Genomic DNA, 25292 nt, shown 5'->3' with positions numbered 1-25292 from the left:
TGCAGCATAAAATTCATGGAAACTTGATTCTGTGCCTCTCAGGGTTTGCACCTCCACATCTGGTACTGGTATTGCATAACCCCCCAAACCATAGGGGCTTCTTCAAATGTGAGTACCAGTTGTCAGTAAAAGCAAACTTCTCTCACCTCCAATACTTTGTCAATAAGGACACATGTTCGGAGATAGATGTATGCCCATCTCGTGAGAGGTTTTATGGCCCTAGCCACTGACTTCAAAGGCAAATGCTAGCTAGTATATAGAACAGATTTAGGAAAGTTCCCATCCCAATATATTTGCTCAACTAATAATTATTTGAGCCCTGTTATGTTCCAGGCACTGTGCTGGGTGCTGTGGGTTAAAGGATGAGCAAGAAGATATGATTCTTGCTCCCCTGCGCCTTACCTGAGACTTTGATCAATCAGAACCATCCAAGAGCTAGTGGCAGCTATGTAGAAGTTGGATTACAGAGGAGCCTTGTCTCCGTGAAACGCTCTTTCGGCAAGAATTTTGTTCAATAAAATCATGAAGGTATAAGGCAATCATGAAGACTGCAAGCCTTGTAGAGGGAATGCTCCTAAAAGCATTAGATAATTTACATTGGTAAGTGTCTCCATTGGAGTAGTTTAGGGAAAAGGTAACAGAGAGATGACTTGTGGACCTAAAAACCTACAAATCTAATGACGGACCCTGTAAAAGAGGGGTGCAGAGACATTCAGGAAGTAGAGGGGCTGCTAATGCCACGTGGAGTTCTGGGCCTTTCCAATCTAGCGAACATCCCTCTGTGGTGTCTTATGCCTTATCAAGCTCTGGAACCTGTGGACTTCTCCCAGTACTTGTGTGTGTGTCAGACAGAAGATGGAGGCTCAGGGTGTTGGGTCTACTTACAGTGGATGGCTAGCAGCACACAGCTAGCAGGGGCAACAACCTTGGGTGTGGCTGAGGAGTGAGGCCACACCCAAGGATGTGTCAGGATATGTCAACTTAATTGTTGTTATGGGAGGGCCATATCCCAACAGCTTCTGTTCTAGGGCCATGAGGCATGCAGGGGTATTTGGGAAGGCAGTGGGGTCAGTTTGCACATCAAAGCTAGCATACTTTCCCTCTTCCAGGCAAAATTAAGAACCACTTCTTTGCTTGGACTCATTCTCCCTCTGTTCTGTCTTCATCCCCAGAGGGTGTAGCTGATCTTGTCTTTCATCTTCTCTTCTCTTGGTGCCTTGTGTTCAGAAGCAGCATTATCAAGTGGAAACAGGCAGATCTGATTTGATTGGAATAGAGGAAAATGCTGTTCAAGTGCCTGGATTTCTCTGTTAGTGCAAAGAACCACCTAAAATTGGAAGACTCAGGTCAAAGGAAGAATGGCTTACTAAAAATGACCAAAGGCCACAAAACCCTGCAGTAATGGATGAATAAAAGGCAGAAGGGCGAGGGTGTTGTAGAGAGACACAAGGAAGGACCAGTGTTATTTACGAGATTTGGGCAATTATAGAATTGCTTGCTTAAGAAGCTATATAAGTCCTCTTCCATGAAGGAAGGAGGAAAGAGATAAAACCAAAATAGTGGTGCTAATACCTGCGTACTGGGTTATTGTGATAATTCAGTGCAAAACTAAAGGTAAACAAATCTACAATTAAAGTTCTTTGGTTATAGGCAACTGAAATTTATTCTTGCTGACTTCAGCAGAAAAGGCTTTTTTTTTTTTTTTTGGAAGGTGAAAGTATCTTACAGCATTCAGACAAAAGCTGAAGATGCCAGAAAGGACAGAGGTGAGGCTGAGAAGCAGCACTGGGGTCCAGTAAGCAGAGACTCAGAGAAAGTCCTCACAAGCTTTCACCATGAGGATCAGTCAGTTCCCCACCATGAACTTAGTGTCACTTCATTTAAGACTGGAAAGCACTGCTTGTCCTAGTCTGGGCAGGAACCATGACTGAAGGTCCCAAGACTGTATTTGATTGGGGAGGAGTGGCTCCCCAAATTTAAAACGAGGTGTTGTTCTCTAGATTGGACAGAACCTATGCTCCAGATGAGGGGTGGCTTCTTCATTATGTGGACAAGCAGCAGAAGCAGGCTTATCTGCATCTCCCCTCCTCACCCCCATGTCCCTCCTTCCTTTCCCCAGTCCAAGGTTTAGGTTTATGCTTAATTTTAGCATGAATGCCATTCTAGACAACCAGAGAACTGGGACCTCACCATGGTCCCGATTATTGCATTTTTCTTTGTAAGTACTTTGAAGACATTGTTACACACACACAAAAAAGTGTGTGTGCACACAAGTGTGAATGTTTGTGTGTCGAAAACAAACCTAGCACCTAATTTAAGAATCTGTACATTTAGGGACTTTGCTGGCAGTCCACCTCCGGTGCAAGGGGTGCAGGTTCAGTCCCTGTTTGGGAAGCTAAGATTCCATATACCTTGCAGCCCAAAAGCTATAAAACAAAAGCAATATTGTAACAGATTCAATAAAGACTTTAAAAATGGTCCACATCAAAAAATCTATTTTTAAAAAAATATCTGCACATTTAGGTAACTGCAGATTTCATTCTATAGCCAAATCCAATGAATAAAGATCAAAAATTAATTACTAAACCCTGAACTCCCTCATTTGATGTCATTTTAAAATTTAGATGTAGACTACTTTTTCCTAAGAAATGAGGTGCTATTGAAAGGAAGGTGCATGTTAGACTGGAACACAGTCAATATCTCCTACTCTGAGGTTCTTAGTGTTTATTTTTAAGGCTTGGGTTGAGGTTCCTTTTTGGCAACAAGCTACACAAGGTGTTGGCCATTCCTCGTGCCTGGTAGCTTTCCTGGTAGCTCAGCTTTCCTGGTAAAGTGTCTGTCTGCAATGCAGGGGACCCGGGTTCAATCCCTGGGTTGGGAAGATCCCCTGGAGAAGGAAATAGCCACCCACTCCAGTACTCTTGCCTGGAAAATCCCATGGACAGAGGAGCCTCACAGGCTACAGTCCATGGGATCGCAAAGAGTCAGACACACCTGAGTGACTTCACTTTCACTTTCTTTCATGCCTGTTATAATTGTGGAGGTCTAATTGTGATTTGGGATGATGGAGGTACAGATACAGATCCCTCTGGGTGGTTTAGATCCTGACTATCTGTGTAGGATGAGACGTGCCCTCTTTGTGCAGAAAGTTCTGGTCCGGTCAGGGCATCCCAGTGTTCTCTGTTGGGACTGCCAGTAGTCTGTCCTCTGACCTTGGGGCTGTGTTTTACAGAGGTGCCTTTGGTACACTGCTGGAATCTATTTGCTCAGCCTTCTGCCCCCATTTAGGGAAACAACCAAACAGCCTGTCTCCTCCAGAACAGCTCTATTGACAGCTGGATAAGATGATTACTTTATTCTCTTCCTCACTGGGGGGGAGAAGATATTCCCTTCCTTTGTGATTAGCAAAGTGCTAGATGTGGGTCCTGGGTAGACAATTATCTCTGAACCTCCTTGGGTTTTTTTTTTTTTTTGGTTGTTGTTGGCTTGCTTTTGTTTTATCATCTTCTTTAATGGGCGATGGTTAAAACCATGGGATCCAGAGCTCCATACACACTCACAACTGTTTTGTTTTCATTTTTGTCTTGTTTGCATGCACTGTTTTCTTACAAACTTGAGACACAGTGATAGGTCAGAGGTGGCAGAATCAGCCAATGACCTGCAGGCTTGCAATGAACTAACTAGAAAATGTCTTCTACACTTCCCATGACATAGAGTGTCCAAGCCAAGCATACTTCGCCAACCAGTCCACTGATCAACACTTAATTCTTGAGAGCCCAGAAAGTTTTAGGGGTTCTGAGCTGGGTCTCAGGGCAGCCCAGAGTTAGCAGCTGTTTGCTGAAGATGACCATCCCACTGGGAGGCAGTTCCTTTGGGATGGGCTCCCAGTATAAGAGGCAGTGGGAAGGCAGGACTAGGGTTACCCTTCTTCCTTCAGGCAATGGGATTATGAGCCTTAAGGGGAAATCTGGGTAATAGTTGCTCTAAAGGACATGCCCCGAATCAGGGGATGCACTACCAGGTGAGAAACAATGGAAAACTCAGAACCTTCCTGAATCTCTTTCTCATAAGAGACAGTCTTGGAGAGAGAGTTATGTTAACCCTGATGGTTTCAGTTCAACATAGGAGGGACGACGTGAACTTTGGGTACTGACCACTGTGTGATCTGGGATGTGCCGTCTTTTATCACCCCTGCCATCTATGTGATAAAATGCTGCAGAATTCCCTTGACAAGTCCTTCTTAAAATTCATTCCCATCAGACACCGTCTCCAGTAGTGGGAGGTGTTGGGGGTGAGAGCGAGGACGAGCCAAGCATGATTAGAAGGCTCAGCAGAGAGACAGGAAAGATTCTAGCATATGTATTTGATATAAATATTATAGTTTTACAGAGACATCTAGATCAATATATGCCACATTTCATCTACCTCTTTGACAAAGTGAGTGCAATGTATTCAGGGAAAGCTGTATAGGATTTTCAATTTACTCTGTATGATTTATTGTGACAGGATAGCTATGGGTTTTTTAAGTTCTTTATACTTGTTCCAGTAAAAATGGATATAGAATCTTAAAAAATAAACAGCCCAGAGCTGTGCATTTTACATTGTCTTCCTAGAGCGAGGCTCAGCTGAAGAGAGATCTGAGACCTCCCTGCCCTTGTGGGAAGTGATGCAGTCAGATTCTCAGTCCTCACTCTTGAGAGCTTTTTAAAAAATTTTTTTTTAGAGTGGGGGTTTGGTAACAGGGAACTGGATTGGGAAGCTATGGCAGATGTCTAGACTAGATAGGCTGGTCTGAACAGGGTGGGGCAGAGAGCTGGAATACTGAGTGGGTGCAGCCCCAGCAGTCTGGGTCTCTTCATTTTCTAGTGACTGGGCCCCAGGTCACACAGCATAGGTCCCCCGACTCCTGAGTCCTAGCCCAGGCTCCTTTCAGGCGCACCAGCTTCTTTGGTATTGCAGACATCAAACCAAGGGGATAGGTCTGCCCTTCCTCCGGCATTCACCTTGCACTGAGCTCTGGACCTCGGTTTCCACATTGAAATAATGCAGACAGCAGACTAAGCATTCACCAAGGGCTGTCCTGATGCTAAGATAGATGGAGGACGTGGAAAAGAGCCTATCGTTGTCGCAGATCTCTTTTTCAAAGGCCACTGGCTTTAAGAAATGTTACCTGAGTCTTTCAAAAGGTGTAGACATTGGTTCTCATTGAGCTACACTCAACCTCATTCCATCTCCAGATGCCTCATTTGCTGTAACCTTTGACTGGGAGACCCTTCTCTGTCCTCATCTTATACCTTCTACCATAAGTCAGTTCCCCTTAGTGATCCATTCAGAAAGACACCAGTGGAATTGAGTTCTAAAATTGAATTTCCAACTCCACTGGGGCATTCCAGCATGCTTGGCCCATCTCCAAGAAGAGAGTAGTGAGAGTGAGGACGCTGTGTGGGATTTCATTCCGAAAATGGAGATGTGTCTTAATGGGAAGGAAATATTGAATGAGGATGTGCCCATGAAATAAGCAATTAGCACTTTTGTGATAGAGCCTGTAATACTCAAGCATCATTCCTCTGATTAAGTCACACTCCACCCCTGATGCCAAGCCTGCTCCGTGTTGCCCATTCTAATTCAATCCATCCCCTCTTTCTGGAGCCCTTATCCAAACCAGGCATGCTTTCTTACACTGGATGAGTAACTTCTTCCCACAAAGTGCCATCGACTACTATTTTGGCATTTAAGATGCTTCCTCATGTATCTGACTTCAATGGATCTTTTAATCCAAGCTGCTAAAATTAGTTTATCCCAAGAAAGAGTTGTTCACAGGGCTTGACAGAACTTTAAAAACCAAAGAAGTCATTCCACCAGAAATGGTTTGTGATTTGTTAGCCATCTTCACAAACCAAGTGTCCAGGCCCTTAATGACATCAATCATTAAGATTACTGGTAGTCTTGAAAAGTTTGAATCCAGAGCCACAGATGGGAAGAGCATTAGAGCCCTTCACAGCCAATGTTCCTGAATGTTCTCTATTGTCAGTGAATCTCTTATTGGATTTTTTGTTCTCTTGTGGGATCCTTGGGCTGGACATAGTATAAAATGCTATAAAGGTAGTATTTACATCACCTTGCAGCCCTTTGCTATCGCAACCCACTCCAGTGCTCTTGTCTGGAAAGTCCCATGGACGGAGGAGCCTGGTAGGCTGCAGTCCATAGGGTCGCTATGAGTTGGACACAAAGTGACGTAGCAGCAGCAGCAGCCCTTTGGCTTGCCAAATTGCATGCCTTCAATTAACAACTTGGTTCTGAGTTTCTGCTGTCATTCAGCCTTTGCTGTCTTGAGCTTGCCGGCCTGGCTGACTAGATGCAGCTAGTATCTGTTGATACCATGCTGCGACGATGCTTTAAGTGAGGGCCTCTCTCCTGTCCCGGGAGGACCCTCCAGTATCCCCTCCATTGTATGTCTGAAGGAACCTCTCATTGACCTATTCCTGTCTGTTGTAACGGCTGAAATACCCAAGCCTCTGCTCTCTCTCCATGTCTTCACCTTTGTCTTTGTGAGAGAGTTAGAGACCCGGATCATGTCCTGGGCAAGTGACTTTACCTTCGGTGAGATGTCAGGCATGTGGCTTAAGGAAATTGAGGTTCAGAGAGGTTATTTGAAAAGATGCAGAGAGTAGGAATGTGGGGTTGTTTGAGGATCAGATGAGACTCCAGGAGCTACAGAGCACTCCATATCTGTTACATCCTGATTTACAGACATCACATGAATCCTACCGTTTAATCATGCTTACAATGGCCCTGACTCTTTAGTAGACCCTTCACATGTATTGTCTATTTAAATAAATCCTCAAGATAACCTCATGAATCAGGTACTAGCTCCAACCCCTCAGAGACTCTGACTTTATGATTGTAAAATGCAGAATTGGTACCTTGCCCAAGACTGTTTAGTTATTTAGTATCTGAACTGAGCTGACACAGGGCTATCAACATATGAATCTCACATGGTAGATTTGTAGGTGTCAAGGAACCCGACAGAGATAATTTTGGATGAGGAACTTTTTGACGTTCTTCAAATCATACACGGTGAACAACCATCACTATGCTTCCAAGGAGGGCACACCCTGCTCTCAATCGCACAATATTCAATTATATTTTCAGTCACTGAAGATATGAGACATTCTTGCTTCTCTTCTCCCCAGCAATAACAGCCTTCTTCAAACTAGTGCCTCTGGAATTTTCAAGAATCCTGAAAATATTACTGGAAAAAGAATGTTTCCCAGTTCACCGTCCATTCCCTGTACTCCTGCAGGGCCCCTGGCGCTCACTCCCTCAGTTACGGGCTGGTGAGGAGCAGATCTCCTAATGCAGGTGCTGAGTCAGAGAGGCAGCTTCACCCCACCCATCAGTTCTAACTGCATTCAAACATTTTCAATATGTGGGCTCCCTGATAACTTCCACTGCATGGAAAACAAAGTGGAGGGAAATGATTATTGGCACAAAAGGGGGAAGCTGTAAATCTTCAACTCAGATAGAGGACAGATTGGAACAATATGGGTTCTCCAAGGTTGCCATGATAATGTACCTAATAACTCTTCTTGGGCAAAAAGGCAATCTGCTTTCAATCAATCTTGCTTTTTTCCTGAGCAAAAATACCAATTATGTTGAAGGGAGATTTTTTTCTTCCTTTTTTGATAAAGACTGCTCTCCACCTCAGAAATCATGCTGTAGCTTAAAGATATATATTTTTTCAATTGTCTAGAATGGTATTGGATAGGCCAGCATCAAATGAGAAAAGTCAATCCCCCCCTTTTTTTTTCCCTCCCCTCTCCTGCCAACATTTGTCTGCTTCTTAAGAGAGGTGAAAGCTAATTAAAGGCTTAAGGGATAATATTGATTGCATTGGAATATATTTTATATGTACCCAGCACATTTTCAACTAAGAGAACCCTGACTCCTTCTAAGGCTGAATAAATCAGCTGCCTGAGTCTTTGATTCAAGGGTGAGAGGATGGACTCACCTCCTTCCCCTCCGCTTCTCACACATCTGTCCTAGAGATGAATGATCTCACAAGAGGAAGAAGGAATGCTGGCAGATGTTCATTCGGTTCTTTGTGTACCAGATAGGGAAGGATGAATGTTCTGGCATTTCCCTGGACTGATCATTGATTTGAGTCCTGCTCTGAATGATAACCAGGCGTATGCGGGTAAAGAACTTTGAGCTTTGCAGTGCCTGGTGCAGGAGGCTGGATGGGTAGTATTAACCTCTCAGCTCCCTCATCTGTCGAATGGGGATAAGTAGCGTGCCCAGAATCACACACATCCTTGGTGGCAGAGCAGGGAATCAAACCTACCTTACTATCAGGAAGAGTCGCACTCACCCATCTGTCCGGCAGAGGTGCCCGTACATTGAATTCATTCTGGCCTCATTCTCAATCATGGAAGTTTGTAGGCAGAAAGCATTAGAATTGTCCTCCAAACAGCCCTGTTGTCTTTTGTGGAGATGTCAGATTAGGAGGGAGATGTTGTTTTTTTGGTCAGTTTCTGAACATGCTTGGCAAATTCAAAATCAGAAATCTTTTTCAGAAAATGCACATTCATTTGCAGCCTCTTTTGTCCATATAAATGCGCATTTGCCACAAGAATCATTTTTTCAAGATATGACCCGACAAAAATGTGTATAATCCTGTTGTTCAATTTGCATCATGTTTTCTGACATACTGTGCATTTCAGAAGGGAGTTACTCGTATGCATTTGGGGACATCAGATTGGGATCAGTGGCCAGGGGACCTCCCTTAACCCAGCAGGTACTGGCTTGAGAGTCAAGTGGTTATATTAAAACGTCTCTTCTGAGGAGGCCCATTGACACCCCCCGCCCCAACAAGGGCCTCCACTTGCCCGATCGCTCAGTGCAGCGCCGTAACAATAACAGTCCATAATGGTGATATTATTAACTGCATGGCGCATATTATTGATTTACTCTTTGTTCTGCATCGTTATCCTTTCACCAATGAGTTTACTGTATTATTCTCACATACTTAGTCAAGCACCAAATTACACCAAAAGGGCAGGCTCTTGTAATGGCATCTAATGGAACATCGCATAAGCGATCATCACTGCCTCCTCTTAGGAGTCGCCTCCAGCCAATGAGCTCTCTGCCTTACTGGAATGTGCACAGAGCAATTATGGAGTGCAAGGGGCCTGGCCATTCTAAATTTCTCCCACAAAATTACTGTGCTTCATGCTCACCACCTGCCCATGCCTCAAAGCCCAGCCAGGAAGTCAGCCTCTGTCACTGTCAACACGAGAGGCATAGGGACCTGGGCTGAGTGAGCCTTTTGCTACAGTCTCTTTACTAGAAGCTGGCAGATTTCATCTCTGCAGTCAGTCTCTTTGATAGTTTTGTATCAAAGAGCTTACTCCTGATTGAGCATCATAGATAGCGAATGTAAGTGGTCACAGTATAGCCGGTGTCAAAGTCAGATTGGTCCAGGAGCCAAAGATATTGGCGGGGTGCAGGGGGGTGAGGACCGTTCTTCCAGGAGTCCTGGAAGATGGGCTCATCTCCTCAAGGGGAGCCGCTATTTCCGGAGACAAGTCCAAAGCACCCCGAAACAAAGGCAAACCATTCCATCCTCATCCCCTGTCCAAAGGTAAATTCCTTTGTCTCTTGTGGAAATCTCAGGCACCCTAAGGAAGCAGCTGTCAGGGGATGCACAGCCTGCCTGCGGCACCATCTCAGATTCCATAGGTGTCCCATCCCACATTTAGCCCTGAGTGATGCTCACTTACTGTAAAGTGTTACATGCTCCCATTGTCGGAGGAGTTATGGCAGAAAAATGCAAAATTTCCTTTTTACTGCTTATGGCCAGCAGAGCCCATAACGTGTCAAGCTGCACATTAGCCACCCTGATAAAAGTCCGCTTTCTTACACACAAAATCATCGTTTCAGCAAGATTTGTTATCTCATTACCTGATAAGCTCTATGTCATAAACCAAGACTCATTCGGTAAATCTCCCGGGAGGACGCTTTGTGGGCAGAAAGGGAGAGATATGAATCTGCAAGGGGCTTGATAATGCAGCGTTTAAGCACAAGCATAATGTCACTTATTGTTAAATGCATAAAACCACTTGGCCAAGCAGTTGGGCTTTTAATAGGATTTTGTGTAGCATCAGGTGAGAAGCCATATGCTTTTCTGTCGAGGAGTCTCTGAGCACCTTCTGGCCCTGCTGCTTTGCCTCACAGCCCTCTGGGGAAGGGAGCTGGGCTTTACCAAGTCTCCTCGGAGGACATGAGTGCTTCCCTGCAGCTGTGCGCTTTTCTCTTGTCTTGCTGGGGGCGGGTGCCAGGGCATCTCTGGAATGGCCTCATCTAACTGGCCTTTCCCCTTCAGGCACATAGTGGTCTGCGGACACATCACACTGGAGAGTGTCTCCAACTTCCTGAAGGACTTTCTGCACAAGGACCGGGATGATGTCAATGTGGAGATCGTCTTTCTTCACAAGTAAGAGGCCCCGACAGTTTTGAGACCCTCCACCCAACCAGGCAGCACAAGGGGGCCCCCCTGAGTGTCTATAGGTAGGGTGATGTAGGGGTGGCTCTAGGGGGCAGGGCAGAGTTGACTTAGCCACCGTCTCTGCTGGGCTCATTGGAGAGGATGTCCTAGAAATGATGGGAAGGAAGCAACCCACTTGTTCGGTGATAAGAGTGGCACCTGCCTCTGTGGAGGTGACTCTCTCTGGCAAATGACATAGGTTCATTATTGGTCAAACACAGCATTACTGTCCCTGAAGCTGTCTGGATCTGTGCAATCCACGTGTATCCACAGTGTCTGGTGTGGATTCTTTATGAACGTAGGACTAACACAGTGCCCAAGCAAGACACAGAAGTAACAGGAAGCAGGGTTCAAGGCGATAACAACAGTAACAACAGCCATCATTCCTAGGAACCTTCCGTTTAGGACACAGTGCTGGTCACCATAGTCTCTCCTTAAATCAGAAGAGGGAGTAAGAGTGCATGCTCAGCTCAGAGGATGATCTGGATCCTGACTCAACTAAATCCCGAACCAATTAAGTCCCTGGGCCTCAGTTTCCACGTCCATAAGATGGGAAGTTCAAAATGGTTTCTACCTACCATCTTGGGCTATTATCAGAATGAAAAGCAAATTCATTCCAAGTATACAGAGAGGTGGGCTTCCCAGGTGGCACTAGTGGTAAAGAACCCATCTGCCAATGCAGGAGTTGTAAGAGATGCAGGTTCAATGGGTTGGGAAGATCCCTTGGTGATGGGCATGGCAACCCACTCCAGTATTCTTGCCTGGAGAATCCTATGGACAGAGGAGCCTGGAGGGCTATGGTCTATAGGGTTGCAAGGAGTTGGGACACAACTAAAGCAACGTAGCATGCACACATATAAAGAGAATCAGACACCCAGTAAGTGCCCAATAAATGTTAGCTGTTACCATGTGAGAGAAAATATATTAGGCTATACAGCGGACTTAGGCGGTAGGACTTAATCAAGTTTGTTTTATAGGGGAGGAAACCAAGATATCTCCCTTCCACTCAGTGCTGTTGAGATCTTTTGCCTGGTCCCCTTTTAGGTAAAAGGTAGCCCACCACAGGGATGGAGAGATGGAGAACGCAGGTATGTTCACGTGGGTGGCACTGTCTTCCTCTTTTATGGAGACGGGGTCATCATGGGGCAAGTCTTAGCCCCACATTGCCAAGGGACAAAGCTCACATGCTGGTGTTGGCTCCACTCGTTACTCGCCACCCAGGACTCAGTCCTGCTCTGCGATCTCACTGAGGTTGACTTCCCTACAGTTATCCTGTACATCTCCTTCCTTTTGACATTGTGAATACGGAACTGGCAACCATGTTTGAGCACCAGCATTTTTCTTCTTAGCACTGACTTCTCCAAGTTCTGAAAGGACTGGGCAGACCACGGACATAGGAGCTCAACCCATAGATCCAATTGACTGCTCAGCCACTGATGACCAGCTGTGGGGCCCATCCTCTGCTGAGCATGTGGAAGGTTGAAGACAAGTCATCCTTCTTGGACATTTCAAGTTGAGCACATGTGCAGCAATTAGAGCACAACATAGTTCTATTAATGTACTGACATCAGTTTAATCAACGGCAGAATCACATGGGACATCTGTACTGGGGAGAGACCACCACTCCTTGTATTACCAGGGTAGGCAGGCTTCCAGAAGGAGGCCCTGCTTATAACAGATCTGGAAGACCGGTTGGGCTTGCACAGGCAGATGTATTTCTCTCACCCATTGCTTTAGTCCAGATCAACAAGCTGGCTGCTAATGCTTCAGTTGCTAGGATTTACCTTTGTGTCCCCAGCATCTATCATTGTCAGCCCTCTCGTCCATGGCCCAGTTAATTAACCTCTCCAAGCTGTGGGTTAATAACATACCTTCCTCGAGAGTTGTTCTGAGGTTTAAATGAGTTAATATTTGTCAAGTGCTTAGAATGGTGGCTGCATAGCATAGCAAATGCTCGAGAACATTAGCAGTTATCATCATTGCTAAGTACTATGTTAGGCAAGAGTTGATTAACTCAGTCCTTGGCACCTAGTAGGTTCTAACTGAATGTGATCTCCCAGGGCCTAGTGAAGTACTTAACAGAGATTAGGTGTTTCTCATTTCTGAAGAATTAATAAATGAATGGATAGGCTAACCAATGTTTTAATCCTTGTCCTGGGATGGGAAAGATTGCAGGGTGTGGCTCAAGGCTAAGAAGGATAAATAGTGTCCACATGCTGAATCAAGAACAATACTGGAAATGGATTGACCCTGTATCTGTCTACTCAGAGGAGACTCTTTTGGATCCAGTTCCTGAGGTTGAGAAGTCCATGAGGTGGAAAAGGAGGGAAAAAGCTTTTGGTGAAAGGAACAGCAGGAAGCTCTGCCAGGAAGACCTTTGGCTGATCCCTGATGTCACAGCCTCTGTTCTTCATTCATAAAATAGTGATTCCTGCTGGGCCAGTGGTTAAGAATCCGCCTTGCCATGCAGGGGACAAGGGTTCGATCCTTGGTCAGGGAACTCTGATCCAACAAGCCGTGGAGCAACTAATACCACACACAGCAACTACTGAGTCTGTGCACCACAACCAGGAAAGTCCATGCATCGCAAAGAAGGGTCCTGCATGAAGCAAGGTCGACCCCGCCGTGCCGCAACTGAGGCCCGACAGAGACAATAAACCAATCAATAAAAGAAAACAGTGAGTGAAATACAATTTTTAAAAGTAGGGATTCCATTTGTGATGAAGGTGACATTTTGCCGCATGGGCCTCAGACTCTAAAGGTAGTGAAACTCTTCATTTTAGCTTGGTATTGGTTTTGATTTTCAGTTGGGCTGGGGTTTTACTTCTCTTCAGTGTAAGCCTCTTATTTATGGCAAGAAAGAGGGTGCTCTGAAGGTGAAAGCCTTTTCTCTCTCTGTGGAAATTGGAGAGAAGGGAGGCCATGGAGGCTAAATACCTGACTCTGTTATATTAACAGCTGTCTCTTCTCTCCCTGCACAGCATCTCCCCTAACCTGGAGCTGGAAGCTCTGTTCAAACGACATTTTACTCAGGTGGAGTTTTATCAGGGTTCAGTCCTCAATCCGCATGATCTTGCGAGAGTCAAGGTAAGAAGGAAGGAGTGGCTTCTGCTTGTATTCCATCCAGGCGGTGTGTGACTCTGGGGTGACAGGACATGCCTCCTCACATGGCCGAGAGTCCCTTCCAAAGCCCTTAGAAAATAAATCAGATGCTACCAACCTTGGTATCACTCTTGCCCTGGTCCCAGGACTTTGTCCTGCTGGCACTTGGTAGACCAGCTATAAGCATTCCATACATGGACTGCTTGTACATGACATGCTAGACATCACTGGGCCCCTCAATATCAGCGCTGCTAAGGGAAGCAGACCAGTTGTGTGGACTCAGTGGTATCATGCATGACATAGAAATCAACTCATCCCCATTTTGAATACTTAAATTGCACTTAGCGTAGCTCTGAAATCTGTTATTTATATCAGGAAGGAACATTAAGGATAAAGTATAAAATAAAGTTTACCCAAGCCATCAAACATTTTGAGCTTCCTTTTTTTCCTCACCAAAGACTAAAGGTGTAAAACTAAGCATGCAGATATTTGGCAGCACTTGGTAATGAGCTAGTCTTTCTGTCTAGAGCCTACTAAGTTAGAATCTTCTTATAAACACGTCTAAAGGGATATAGCAAAATGGCATCCACTGCTTTACTCATTTTATATGGATTTTGTAAGCATGTTCAGTATTTGCATGCCAATGGGGATAGATTAATATTCTGAATCCATTGACATCTCAGTGCGGTCACTACATAATTCAGTAAATAATGTAATTGGCAAGCATGAATAAGCCAAAAGAATTTGGGCAAATTCTTTGCTTTATGAAAGAAAGAAAACTGGAGACAACTTCTGACATACCATGGAGGAAACCATGCCCTCCCACCAAATGCAGAAATGGGCTGTTGTAAGCACAACATCCCAAGTAGGACAGACCAGAGCCAGCATGGGAATTCTTTCGCATACAGAGTCTAGTTACTATTATCCAGACATGGTCCAAGTTATGTCTAATGTGAAATCTTATGAGAGCTTGGGGGAAATAATTATTGTCCATGGACCTGATTTAGTTGCAAGCAATTCTTAGCACAACTTGTGATCCTCTCAAAGGAATAAGTTTCCGTTGGCACATGTTTAGCTAAGTCTTTAGGTTGTCTTTCAAGGTCATCTGTAACATATCATTTCACTCTCAGATTTGTTGTCTTTTGAATATCTGAATGCTAACTGAATACTAAACAGTACTTAGCCATTATCTGAGTTAGGGCTCTCATTTCCTCTTCTTCCACATTTAAGATGTGAAGAAAAGGTTAGATGAAGGACTTAAGAGTCTACATTTCTGAATCCTCAATGACCCAGTTAACTTGGTAGCCTGAGAGAAGGGGTTTCACCCACCTAACACCACTTCCCGATTGGAAAAGTTAGGATGATGGTGCAGATTGTCGGGAAAGGAGGTGGAGAGGGACTGAAAGCCTTAATTAATTGTTACCTCAAGACAGAAAGCTTCTGTGTAAGAGGCTAGGCAAAATGAAAAGTGTAATTACCAAGGTACACGTTGTCCCTTCCAGCAGCAACAAGATGAAATGTTTATACCATAACAAGAACTTGCAACCTACACTTTTGACAAAAACTATAATCTCTCAGGATTATTATTTTTTCTTTTCCTTGCAAAGTACCAGGTTCCCCCAGAGCTGTCAGCAGAGAGAGACGGCAACCAAGGATGGCTATTCACATTTTTGTGTTCTGTGATTTTCTTTGGTGTCTTAGATAGAGTCAGCAGATGCGTGCCTCATCCTTGCCAATAAGTACTGCGCAGACCCCGACGCCGAAGATGCCTCCAACATCATGAGGTAATCTCAGGGAGGCAGGGAGGCAGGGAGGGCTCTGGGCTGGGTGCTCCATGGCCACTTGCTGTTCTGTTGGGTCCCTCTGCAGAGCACCGTCTCTGCAGGACCTTCTTTCCTCGTTAGCCACCTTAGCTCACCACCTGCATAGGCCCAGGGTGGGGGGAACTGAGGCTGTGGTGGGTGCAGAAGGCAATGACACAAGGCATCACCAACCAAAAGCTCAGCCTTAAAAGATATGAGGGCTCACAACCAGACTTGGGGTGCAGGACTAGCAAAGGAAAGATAGATTTCACTGGGAAGATGCCTAAACTAGGGGGGCCTTTTGGAATATCCGGAAGTGTTCTTGGTTAGGGGACAGTGCCGCTCATGCCTGGTGGATAGAGGCCAAGGTTACTACTCAACATCCTACAATGCACAGGATGGCCCCCGTAGCAGAAAATTGTCCGGCTGCAAATGAGGAGCCCCATGTTAGAGCATTCCAAGTGCATCCACAGCACACTGATTAATATTTCCCACAAAGAGGGGTTTGTTGAGCAATTGGCTTGTTTCAACCAGTTTCCCCAAATGAAATAGTTTTCTTTACTGGAAGCCTCCTCAGTGCTTTGAATACTCATATGAATTTCTAAGGTAATGTTCTGTAGAGAGTTTCTCAAACCTATTTGACTACAATCCCCTCCCTGCCTTTTTTTTTAACAGAGTGCCTCCTGGTGGGGCTGGGGGAGTGGCGGCCAGTCTTTGGAAAATGCTGCCCAATGCCTTTGTTGTAAATAGGCTGGGCTCATCTAAGCCCATTTTCAGGCCAACTTCTGTTCCTTATTGTTTTTTTTTATCATTTCAGGAGAAAATTATTCCGTATTTTTCTTTGCATAGACCCATGTTCCAGACATCTCGGGGCTATGCAGTTACCAGAAAGATGAGATATTTTGCTCCAGACAGGCAAAGCTCTTTTTGGATTCTTCTCGACTGGAGCATAAATTGCAGAGTAGTTAAGAGAACTGGGCGGGGATCATAAAGAGAATCTTCTGGAGAAGAGGTGAACTAAGAGGAAACATTTCACTCCCACTAGATTCCCAGGAACTCTTGGCTAATTGTGAACAGCCATCCTTTGGGTCTAGACCCAGATTGCCCTCTCCCTGCAGCTTGGTTTCCTGTGTCCTGGGAATTTACCTGGGGTGGAGGCCAGGGAAGCTGCCTTTGCACCACTACAGTGCTCACATCTCCTTGGCTTGGCTTTTCCTCAGTGGTCCCAAGGGCCATGAACTTTCCCATCAGTGAGGGGGCGGAATTCCTCGGGAGCACGTCCGTCCTCCTCTCGGCATCTGGTCTTTGTGTCTGGCAAGTGGCATCTGGCACAGTGTGCTCTTTCTGCTCCCTTTTCGTTGACAGTATGCGTAGTGCAGTCATCTTAAGAGAGTCATTGCGCAAACTGCTGTAGGCGTGGGGCTTCCCAGGCTGCAGGGAACTGGTGCAAGGGGGACCTGCTTCTGTATCTGGGCCTGTCCCCTAACCAGTCACAGCTCCAAGTGACCACAGTGGCCCCCGCTTAAGGTGCATCACTTGACTGTTTCCTTGAGCTAGGATTTCTAGCCTTCACATTTTTGTGTCATTTAAAGTGATACAATTATAGCTTTTAAAGAATACTGTTTTTCAAAATGTCAAATGGAAAACCAAAAGAAGATGAAGCTTAATGTTTTGACCTTGTAGAGAAACTTGGGGCTGGTACTACCTTTTATTTAACTTTTTAAAGTGAATAATTGATAATAGTTTCAAAGTGGGCGTTTCTTTTCACAATATTCTAAGTCCTGACGACAGTAGGGTTAACATAAAGACATATAGGGCACCTTATGCCAAGGCATAAAAATGACTGAGTGAAGGTACTATCAGAAGTGTGATTAAGCCTTCCACTGACCAGAATCAGAACTAAGGCCCAGCCAGCTGAAGGAAGTGGGAAGCTCAGGGTTAAAAATGGGCTCTGTCTTTCCCTTATTTGTATAATCCTCCTTTCTCCTTAGTTTAATGAGACCAATCTGCCCCTTCTGAAATTAAAATGTCAAAGATCCGTTTGAAATGAGCTAATGCAGAAAACTGGCTGATGCTGTGAACTGAATTCCGAGAGCTGACAGAGGCTCAAAGTCCTTGAGTTATAAGCGTGGGCCAACACAACACTTTTTCAAAAATAAAATGAAATCCTTCAAGTGTAAAAGCCCAGGGTGAATTTGTGCAGGGAGAGGTTTCTGCATGATCCATTTCCTAAATTCACAAGTGGTCGCTTTTCAGACAAAGCTGCTTCCTGGCTGTTTTCTCTCCATCTTTGCACAAAAAGGGATGAAGCGTAGAGCGCTTCCTGGTGGGGAGTTTCTGGGGGTGGTCATGATAAATGCACTTGCATTTCTGATTAGGCTTCGGAGGTGGGCCTTTTGTGGAATTCCATTCTTTAGCCTTCCTTGTCACAGAAGGAAATGTACAATGTCACCTCTGACAGAGTTGGTAATGACAAAAACCATAACTTACACATGGAGAGAGCTTTTAATGATTTCAAAGCATTTTCACATCTGGCTTTTCATGTGCTGCTCATACCAAAGCCTGTGAAATACATAAAGCAGGTACCCTTGCCCCCAGTGTCCAGATGAGGAAACAGTCACAGAGTGCCCAGGGATTTCCTGGAGGTCACCCCGTTTGTTAGTATAGCAGCTGGGACCAGTATGCAGGTGTTTCTAGTCCTCTGTTCCCAGCCCCTCCCCTTTCAGCATCATGATTGTTACGGGGAACAGAGGGAGGGTTGAGATGGGGCAGGCAGTGGTTAATACTAAATATGGACTGCGAGCAGTTCGGGGGAATTTTCCAGCAGACCACGACCTCCTCTAGGCCTTGGCACTTATCTAACCAGCATCAAAGTCGTCATCTAGATGCTATTAACTATCAAAGGCTGAGTCATGGATCCCCTCCTAAGAGTCCTGCTCAGAAACCATTTCTGTGAGAGTGGCCATGTGTGCATGGCAATTAGAATCATTTGTCAGCTGCTTGTCTGATTTGTCACGTTGCCTCGTGTTGTTAACTTGGAATATTGAACTCAGAGCAAATCGTTTCTGGGCTCCTCCCTAGGGTATGTGAGATGGCAAACCTCTGTTGGCCCCGCGAGTAGAACTTGCTTTATTTAGATGCCTAGGTAGGCAGTAAGCCCGTAACACGCTGCCCCAGACCCCCCATGCCCAGTGCACACACGCCGTCACCACGGCATCACAGGATCTCTTTCTTCTTTCACGTCTAAGGCAGAGTCTATGGCTGCTCTGCGATTTCCTTTTCACACGACCATGGGATATGATGGTGGAAACACAGTTTAACTTGGCCCGGTGCCTGCAGCCCCTCTGAAGGCCCTGGCTGCTGGCCCCATAGTCACTGCATTTGGATGTAATCAAATTAATCTCCCCATCAGACTCCAAGGGCGAGGCAGACCCGGGCTCAGCTTTTGTTCTCTTCTCTTTCAGAGTCATCTCCATAAAGAACTACCACCCGAAGATAAGGATCATCACTCAGATGCTGCAATATCACAATAAGGTAGGGCAGCAGCCTGTCCCAGGCTCAGAGGGCCAGACGGGGTCCGAGCTCTCAGAAGCATGAGGCCCAGCTACACACATGTGTGTGTGCCTGCATGTACACACACACCGGTGCCGTCCAGAGACCTGGAGAAGGAGGAGTGATGGGTGAAAGCCTCCCAGGACATTTCTGCAGTCCAGACACCTTGTTTGCAGGTGGTCCCTGGAGGGAAACGTCTTCACGTAGTGACTCATTTATTCAGGAAACATTTGTTGGTCCCCTGGGTTCAGAAATATCAATATGTCCTTAGACTCCATTCCAACAACCTCCATTCCTGTGTGCTGCACTCATTTCTCCCATCGGTATTTAACGAATACCTACTACTTGGTGAGCACTTGGCCTGACTCCTCCAAGCCCACATGGAAATGGTATGTGCTCAGGGATTTTGCAGTCAAGGTGGAGAGTGCCCCAGGTGAGTGAGAGCACTTTTCTCCATGAGACCAGGTGAACTTGGGGGGATTGACTGTGCATGGGGTGGAGAATGTGGAACACGGAGTTCTCAAACTCAAGGTGAGAGTGTGCACAGTTGAATTCAGGAAAACAGCTGGCTCTCCAGAGATTAAACATAAAGGGATTTTCCTAGTGTTACAGTTTAGGGGGGATCAGAAAGAAAACCAGTGTTGGAGTCTACGCTGTTTTCCTTGTGATTCCTTCTCCATAAACCACAATCCTGTCTCTCATTCAGAGGCAGTACTCCTTTGCTTGGCTGTCAGGAGACTCCAAGGAAAACAGCTTTGGGGGAGGGAAGGTGCCGTCTCTCTGTGTTTGATGTGGAACCAGTTTTGAGAAACTGGAGGCTGCTCAGTACCTGCCACCAGGTGTCCTGTCTGGGCAGAATGACTCCCTGCTGGGTTGTGAGTGAGCGTTTGTCCCGTCTTATGAGCCATATTCCCTACAAAATAGGCAGTCAGGTGACCCAGAGAGGACTCTATTCTGCCAAATGTGCCAGTGCCCTGCCATTATTTCTTAATTGCTGGCAAGTGCTGTCCCCTCTCGCTGTGTGGAAGCCTGTCAGAGGTATTGTGGACCGGAGCCTGCTGGCAGTGACTGGGATGCTGCCCACGGCCCACTGCCGCCCAGCCCTCCCAGGTGGTTCCCCTGCAGACTATAGTGGGCTCTAGCCAGTGGGTTGGGTGGTAGACACCCAAAGACACAGTGACTTCTTTGTCTCTGGAAAACCCAGGACACTAAAGAGAAAGTGAGGATGTTGGTAACCCATCGGCACCAATCTGGAGAAGTCTTTAGACAGCAGCCCCTGTAGGTGGAGGTGAAGTTTATGAACAAGGCTGTGGCTGGTGAAAGCTCTCGAGGCTGTGAACTCTCCCTCCTTCCTCTGTGATTTGAAATTTCATTTAGTGTGGGAGTGCCTTAAGCCATTGTTTAGATTTGGGGCTGAATTTAGATTGAATAGGAAAATGAATGTTGTATGTTTAGAAAAGGATATCAGTTCCTTTTCTTCTCCTTCCAATGAGTGCTGATATAGCATCTTCAAGGAATTAAGGAGAATTTCAGTTCTGTGATTCTTGTCAAACTCAGAAGTAGTTCTGTGGACCTAGGGTCCAGATGCCCCTGGTCAGTAGTCACGTGACCAGCGCAAGCTGAACGTCCTTTACAGCCTCTGCCTTGTCATTATTCAGAAACAGTGATGAACACATCAATCGACCCATGATTAATTGCTTAAAACACATTTTGTTTAGAACCACCCTGATCTATTTGGGTTTCAGACTTAGGAAAAGTCACTTATAAGACTTTGTTCTCGTAGTATGTGTGAGAGTGAATGGGGCATAGTGAGTTTGTTATAGGGCTCTTTTCATTTCCTTTTCCTCTTGTAGAGAAAGAACAGGAAGTCCACTGGGCATTATTTGCCATCTCATTCCTTGTAGAATTGCAAATAGGCATTCTTCACCTTGCTTTACAATTTTGCTGGTTTTTTAAGATCCTGCTAGCTACCTTTGTAATATTACTTTTCTTCATTTCTTAGCACTTTCTCTTTACCCACAACTAGATGCCAATAGATCTCCATCCATTAAAACTTGCTTTCAAAAAAAAACCAAAACAAAACCAACTTGCTTTTGGGAAAGAACCTGTTGCATGCATGTACACTTACATGACTGTCAGCATATCCCAGAGGATACTTGATTCCATAATTGAATACCAACCTTAAAATAGGAAGGACTTCAATTCCCCATGATCTGTTGATGGTGGTATTCTAGGAACTAGGGATGTAGGGAAGTGGTCTTCTTTCCATATAAAACTGGTTCTGAATTTGTCATCATCTCAGACATTTGTGTCATATTTTACAGCTTTAAAAGAGCTTTGACTTCTACCATCTCATTTAACCCTCAGTTAACCATCCGTGCATTTCAGTATCTCAGTGTCACTGCAGACCGTGGGTCTGAGTTCTGTCTCAGACAGAGCATCTCTGATGGGTGTAACTCATGGTCACGTGGCAGACAGTGAACTAAGAGGCAAAACTGCCAACTGCCACCCTCTCATTCAGTCGAGCCACAGGCTTTTGAACCAAACTGTGGTTCCTCTGAGTAGGACTTACAGAAGGAGGGTCACCAAAGTCCATCTGTTTACCCCAGTAGAATTCAAGGAGAGAAACCCTCAACCTCAGCATCCCCCAACACGGAAAGGAGATGGTGCAGGGTTGGTTTTTTTGTCTTATTTGAGTGCAAATGGCTTAAAACTCTTGAAGGAAAGGATGGTTTATGACATCTCGGAAAAATATCACTCCTGATGATTTCACTATCAATGGACTTTTAAAATGTCCCCAGCAGACTCTAGAAAAAGAGATCTTTGTCTATGAGCTGAAGCCAAGTCCCAGTGGCCCAATGGAGATGGAAGTTCGCTGAGCTTTCTCACTGTAAATCCTTATGCTTGAGCAGAAATGTGTAAGTGTTTGCTCCGAGACGACCTTCTTCATCATAGTGGCTTCCCCAAAGTTGAATGTGTAGTGAGAGATGGTACTGGGGCTGGAATCTGTTTGTTCTGGTTTCCAGAACAGCCTATTTTCACGTTCCTTTCATCTCAAACAGAGGAAAGCACTGGTCCTGCTCATCCTGCCTTAGCAGGGCTGGTTTTCCAGATGAGAAAGGATTTGCCTCTAGACTCCTACATAGTAATATGCTGGCATCTCCCACTGGACCCACCTTTCCCTAAAATGAAAAAATAGAGAGTCACCAGAAGCAAACAAGTTGAATTCCTAGATCAGTCTCTTTTTGTGTGCAGGGGCAGGGATGTGAACACAGTCCTTCCAACCTTTAGCAGGTCCCTGGGTGGCTCCCTGCCTCACAATTGGAGAGGATATGATAACCAAATAAGGCTGAGAAGTGAAACAAACTTGCCATTTCTGTGTAACAACATGTCTAAAGAACTCAATACCAGATGGGTACAGGAGGGACCCAAGACCTAAAACCCTAAAACTGGCACATGGGGATGTGAGAGACCATCTTAAAAAGATTTTTTTATTTGTTTGAAGGTGCCATGAAGGTCACATGGTGTCTGTCTGGGGCTTGGACCACCCACATCGCCTTTCACACTTGATGATTTATTTGTTCATGACTTAGATTTAATTTCTCCTCATTCTTCTCAGATGATGCTTGTGCAGATGAGTGTTTTTCCACTTAGCCTGATGTATTTTCTATGATGCCAGGGACGTAAAGGGGAAAAATGGGCTTCTTAAGCCAGTGAAGGATAGGGAGAGAAATGGGATAAAGGGCAGGGTAATTAATGGAATTGAGTCTGTGATGTGCGAAGGTCTCTGATACTTAGCTTGACAGAAATTCCCATCTGCTATAGCCCACACATGGGACTGTTTTAACTGCTTTCATTGGGGAGGATACAGTCAGCTTTCCCAGGAGTAAACACCGCTGGACTAGGATTCACAAGTTTGTTACAGAACAGGATTTTGTAAGAGGGAATTTCACAGGAGTGGTATTTCTGAAAGCCAGGCTTGGAGCCGTTGGACTTGGTCGTGGCTCCACAGTGGAGTCTTCTCTTTCTAGTAGCATGCCTGTCGTATATTGCCCTGAAAGTGAAGGGACTCCTCCTTTGTGCTCCTTGTGTTTGCTGATACCTGGAGAGAAATAGTCATTTCAGGGCCATAGAGTCTTGGCATTAGTAGAAGCCTGGAAGGGCCTGACTCAGCCTCCTGTGCAGAGCATAAGTCTACCTACTGAGTCTTGGAGAAATGCATACTGAGTTTTAGGGACAAAGACCTTGCAATTTTGGAGGTAACTTTCTCCAATGATTAGGCAAATTACATCCTTAAAAACTACCTTTATGAAACAAGCCAAAAAGCTTCTTTCTTATAATAGACACCAGTCAGTCATTCCTAATTCTGGCCCTTGGACCAAAACAAGACAGGCCTGGTCTCTCCTCATCACAGCAGCACCTGAGCTATGTACAGGTAACCATCCTGTCTTCCTGGAGGTGTGGCGCTTCTTCCGGCTGAATGCTGCTGGCTCCCTTAACTGTTCTTCAAAAGATGTTTTTTTAGAAACCATGTCTCGTCTTAAAGCCTGTCATTTTTCTCTGGGAGTTATTCAGTTGTCAACTTCTCTTTTTAAATCTGACTGTTTTAATCTGGCAGCTGGATCAAGTGCTGGGGAAGTAGCCTGGCCAGTTCACAGCAGAAGAGGACATTCGTATGTCCCATGATCTGGAGACAGTTTCTGACTAACTACCGTTGGATTTTTCTGTAATCTGTCACAGATTGGCCTCTTTTGGAGATTTTTAGTTTACCCAAACACTTTTTTTTTTTTCCTGTCCCCTCATATCTGTTGCCAAATAAGGGCTTCTCATTTTGGATTTATATAATTGATTTTTTTAAACCTAAGTGCTGTACTTGACATTAAGGCCTTTTGAATCTTTTCTGGTTGTTTCTTCGGCCCATTTTCCAACTCTGGAGAACTTTTGAGCCTTAATTCTTTCATCTAGTGTATTATCTCTGGCTCTCTGCTTCATGCCACTTAAAAATAATTGGATAATTATGCCACTGGGTCCTCGTTTCAGGGTCTGACCTCACTGGTGAATAGGATCAGTCCATCTGCAAGAGATTGTAACATGTCTCCACTGTGACATGCCTGATAATTTAGGGCAGCGCTTCTCAAAAAATGGTTCCTAGCTCAGCATTACCTCGAACCTGTGAGAAATGAAAATTCTCCGACCTTACCCTACCCCCAAAGAGTCAGAACCTGTAGGGGCAAGGGTGGCAGTTTGTAAATCCTTCAGTTGATTTGGATGCCCACTCAAGCTCAGGAGCCATAGAGCGAGAAATCTGGGAAGGCAGATAAAACAGAAATCTAAAATATACAAGCATCTGACAGCCTTAAGGTTTTTCGGAGAACCAATTTAGAACAACCTAGCCAGACATTTTAGTAGCACAGGTTGACGTGTCTGTCACAAGAGGAAATTCTCTCTGCACTCTGTTTGGCTCAGTGACAAACCCGAGGGGAAGACTTGTACTTGGTAGGTGCAAAAGCAGAGTTGCAGGGAGACTGAGATCTAATGCACAGATGAGCTGAATAAACCAGGAAACGCCAGACCCAGGCAAGGGAAAGGAAGGCGGAGTCTGGATGACCCTGAGCAGTTTGGAAATGCTGCATTTCCCAGAGGAGACTTTAAACAATTGAACATTTAACAAAGTGAGGTCTCATACCTGTTTTTGTTTCCGCAGGCCCATCTGCTAAACATCCCGAGCTGGAATTGGAAAGAGGGGGATGATGCAATCTGCCTCGCAGAACTGAAGCTGGGGTTCATCGCCCAGAGCTGCCTGGCTCAAGGGCTCTCCACCATGCTCGCCAACCTCTTCTCCATGAGGTCATTCATAAAGGTAACGTCTCGTCCGATTAGAGCGCATTAGCCCCGGATTCAATTTGTCGTGGGGTTGAGTAGAGAGCACAACTTAAACTCAAAACAGATCGACGGGCTTTAACCACTCTGGTTAAGGAGAAATTCCTTGTTACAGATTTGGGCACAAGGCCAGCTTCTTTCAAAATTATGTTTTTATTTTTATTTGGCACATCCATGGCCATTAAATGATTGTTCAAAGCACGATCCTCTCTCTTTTTTTAGATAAACCACATGTTTATCTATCAACAAAGCCTCCGCTGTTAAAACAAAAATATGATTTATATACATTCCATATGGCACCAGAGTGCCTAAAGAAAAGAATTATCATTTTGCTCTTTTACATCAAGTGGCTGCTGGACCTCTCACTGTGCGGATAAATGCAGACCATGTGTTTGTGCTGAAGCCCAAAC

General features: G+C 45.2%; 1 protein-coding gene and 1 long non-coding RNA gene across 8 annotated transcripts in view; one reads left to right on the top strand and one right to left on the bottom strand.

Annotated features, from left to right (window-relative positions):
* Positions 1-25292, top strand: part of KCNMA1 (potassium calcium-activated channel subfamily M alpha 1) — a 764306-nt gene that overhangs the window by 529292 nt on the left and 209722 nt on the right. For all 7 annotated transcript variants that reach the window (XM_069572206.1, XM_069572205.1, XM_069572210.1 and 4 more), the window contains exons 10-14: positions 10385-10495; positions 13528-13633; positions 15350-15432; positions 18915-18984; positions 24707-24862. In XM_069572206.1, the coding sequence (XP_069428307.1) occupies positions 10385-10495; positions 13528-13633; positions 15350-15432; positions 18915-18984; positions 24707-24862 (526 nt within the window). The remainder of the gene's footprint in view (positions 1-10384; positions 10496-13527; positions 13634-15349; positions 15433-18914; positions 18985-24706; positions 24863-25292) is intronic.
* LOC138430194 (uncharacterized) lies at positions 17937-24951 on the bottom strand. The gene is made up of 2 exons (XR_011253050.1): positions 24689-24951; positions 17937-22184 (listed from the first exon to the last, which is right to left on the bottom strand). It is a non-coding gene; the product is annotated as an uncharacterized lncRNA (long non-coding RNA).

Source organism: Ovis canadensis, chromosome 25 (assembly GCF_042477335.2).
Source record: "Ovis canadensis isolate MfBH-ARS-UI-01 breed Bighorn chromosome 25, ARS-UI_OviCan_v2, whole genome shotgun sequence".
Classification (NCBI taxonomy): Eukaryota; Metazoa; Chordata; class Mammalia; order Artiodactyla; family Bovidae; genus Ovis; species Ovis canadensis.
This window is presented reverse-complemented; position numbering and strand designations above follow the sequence as displayed.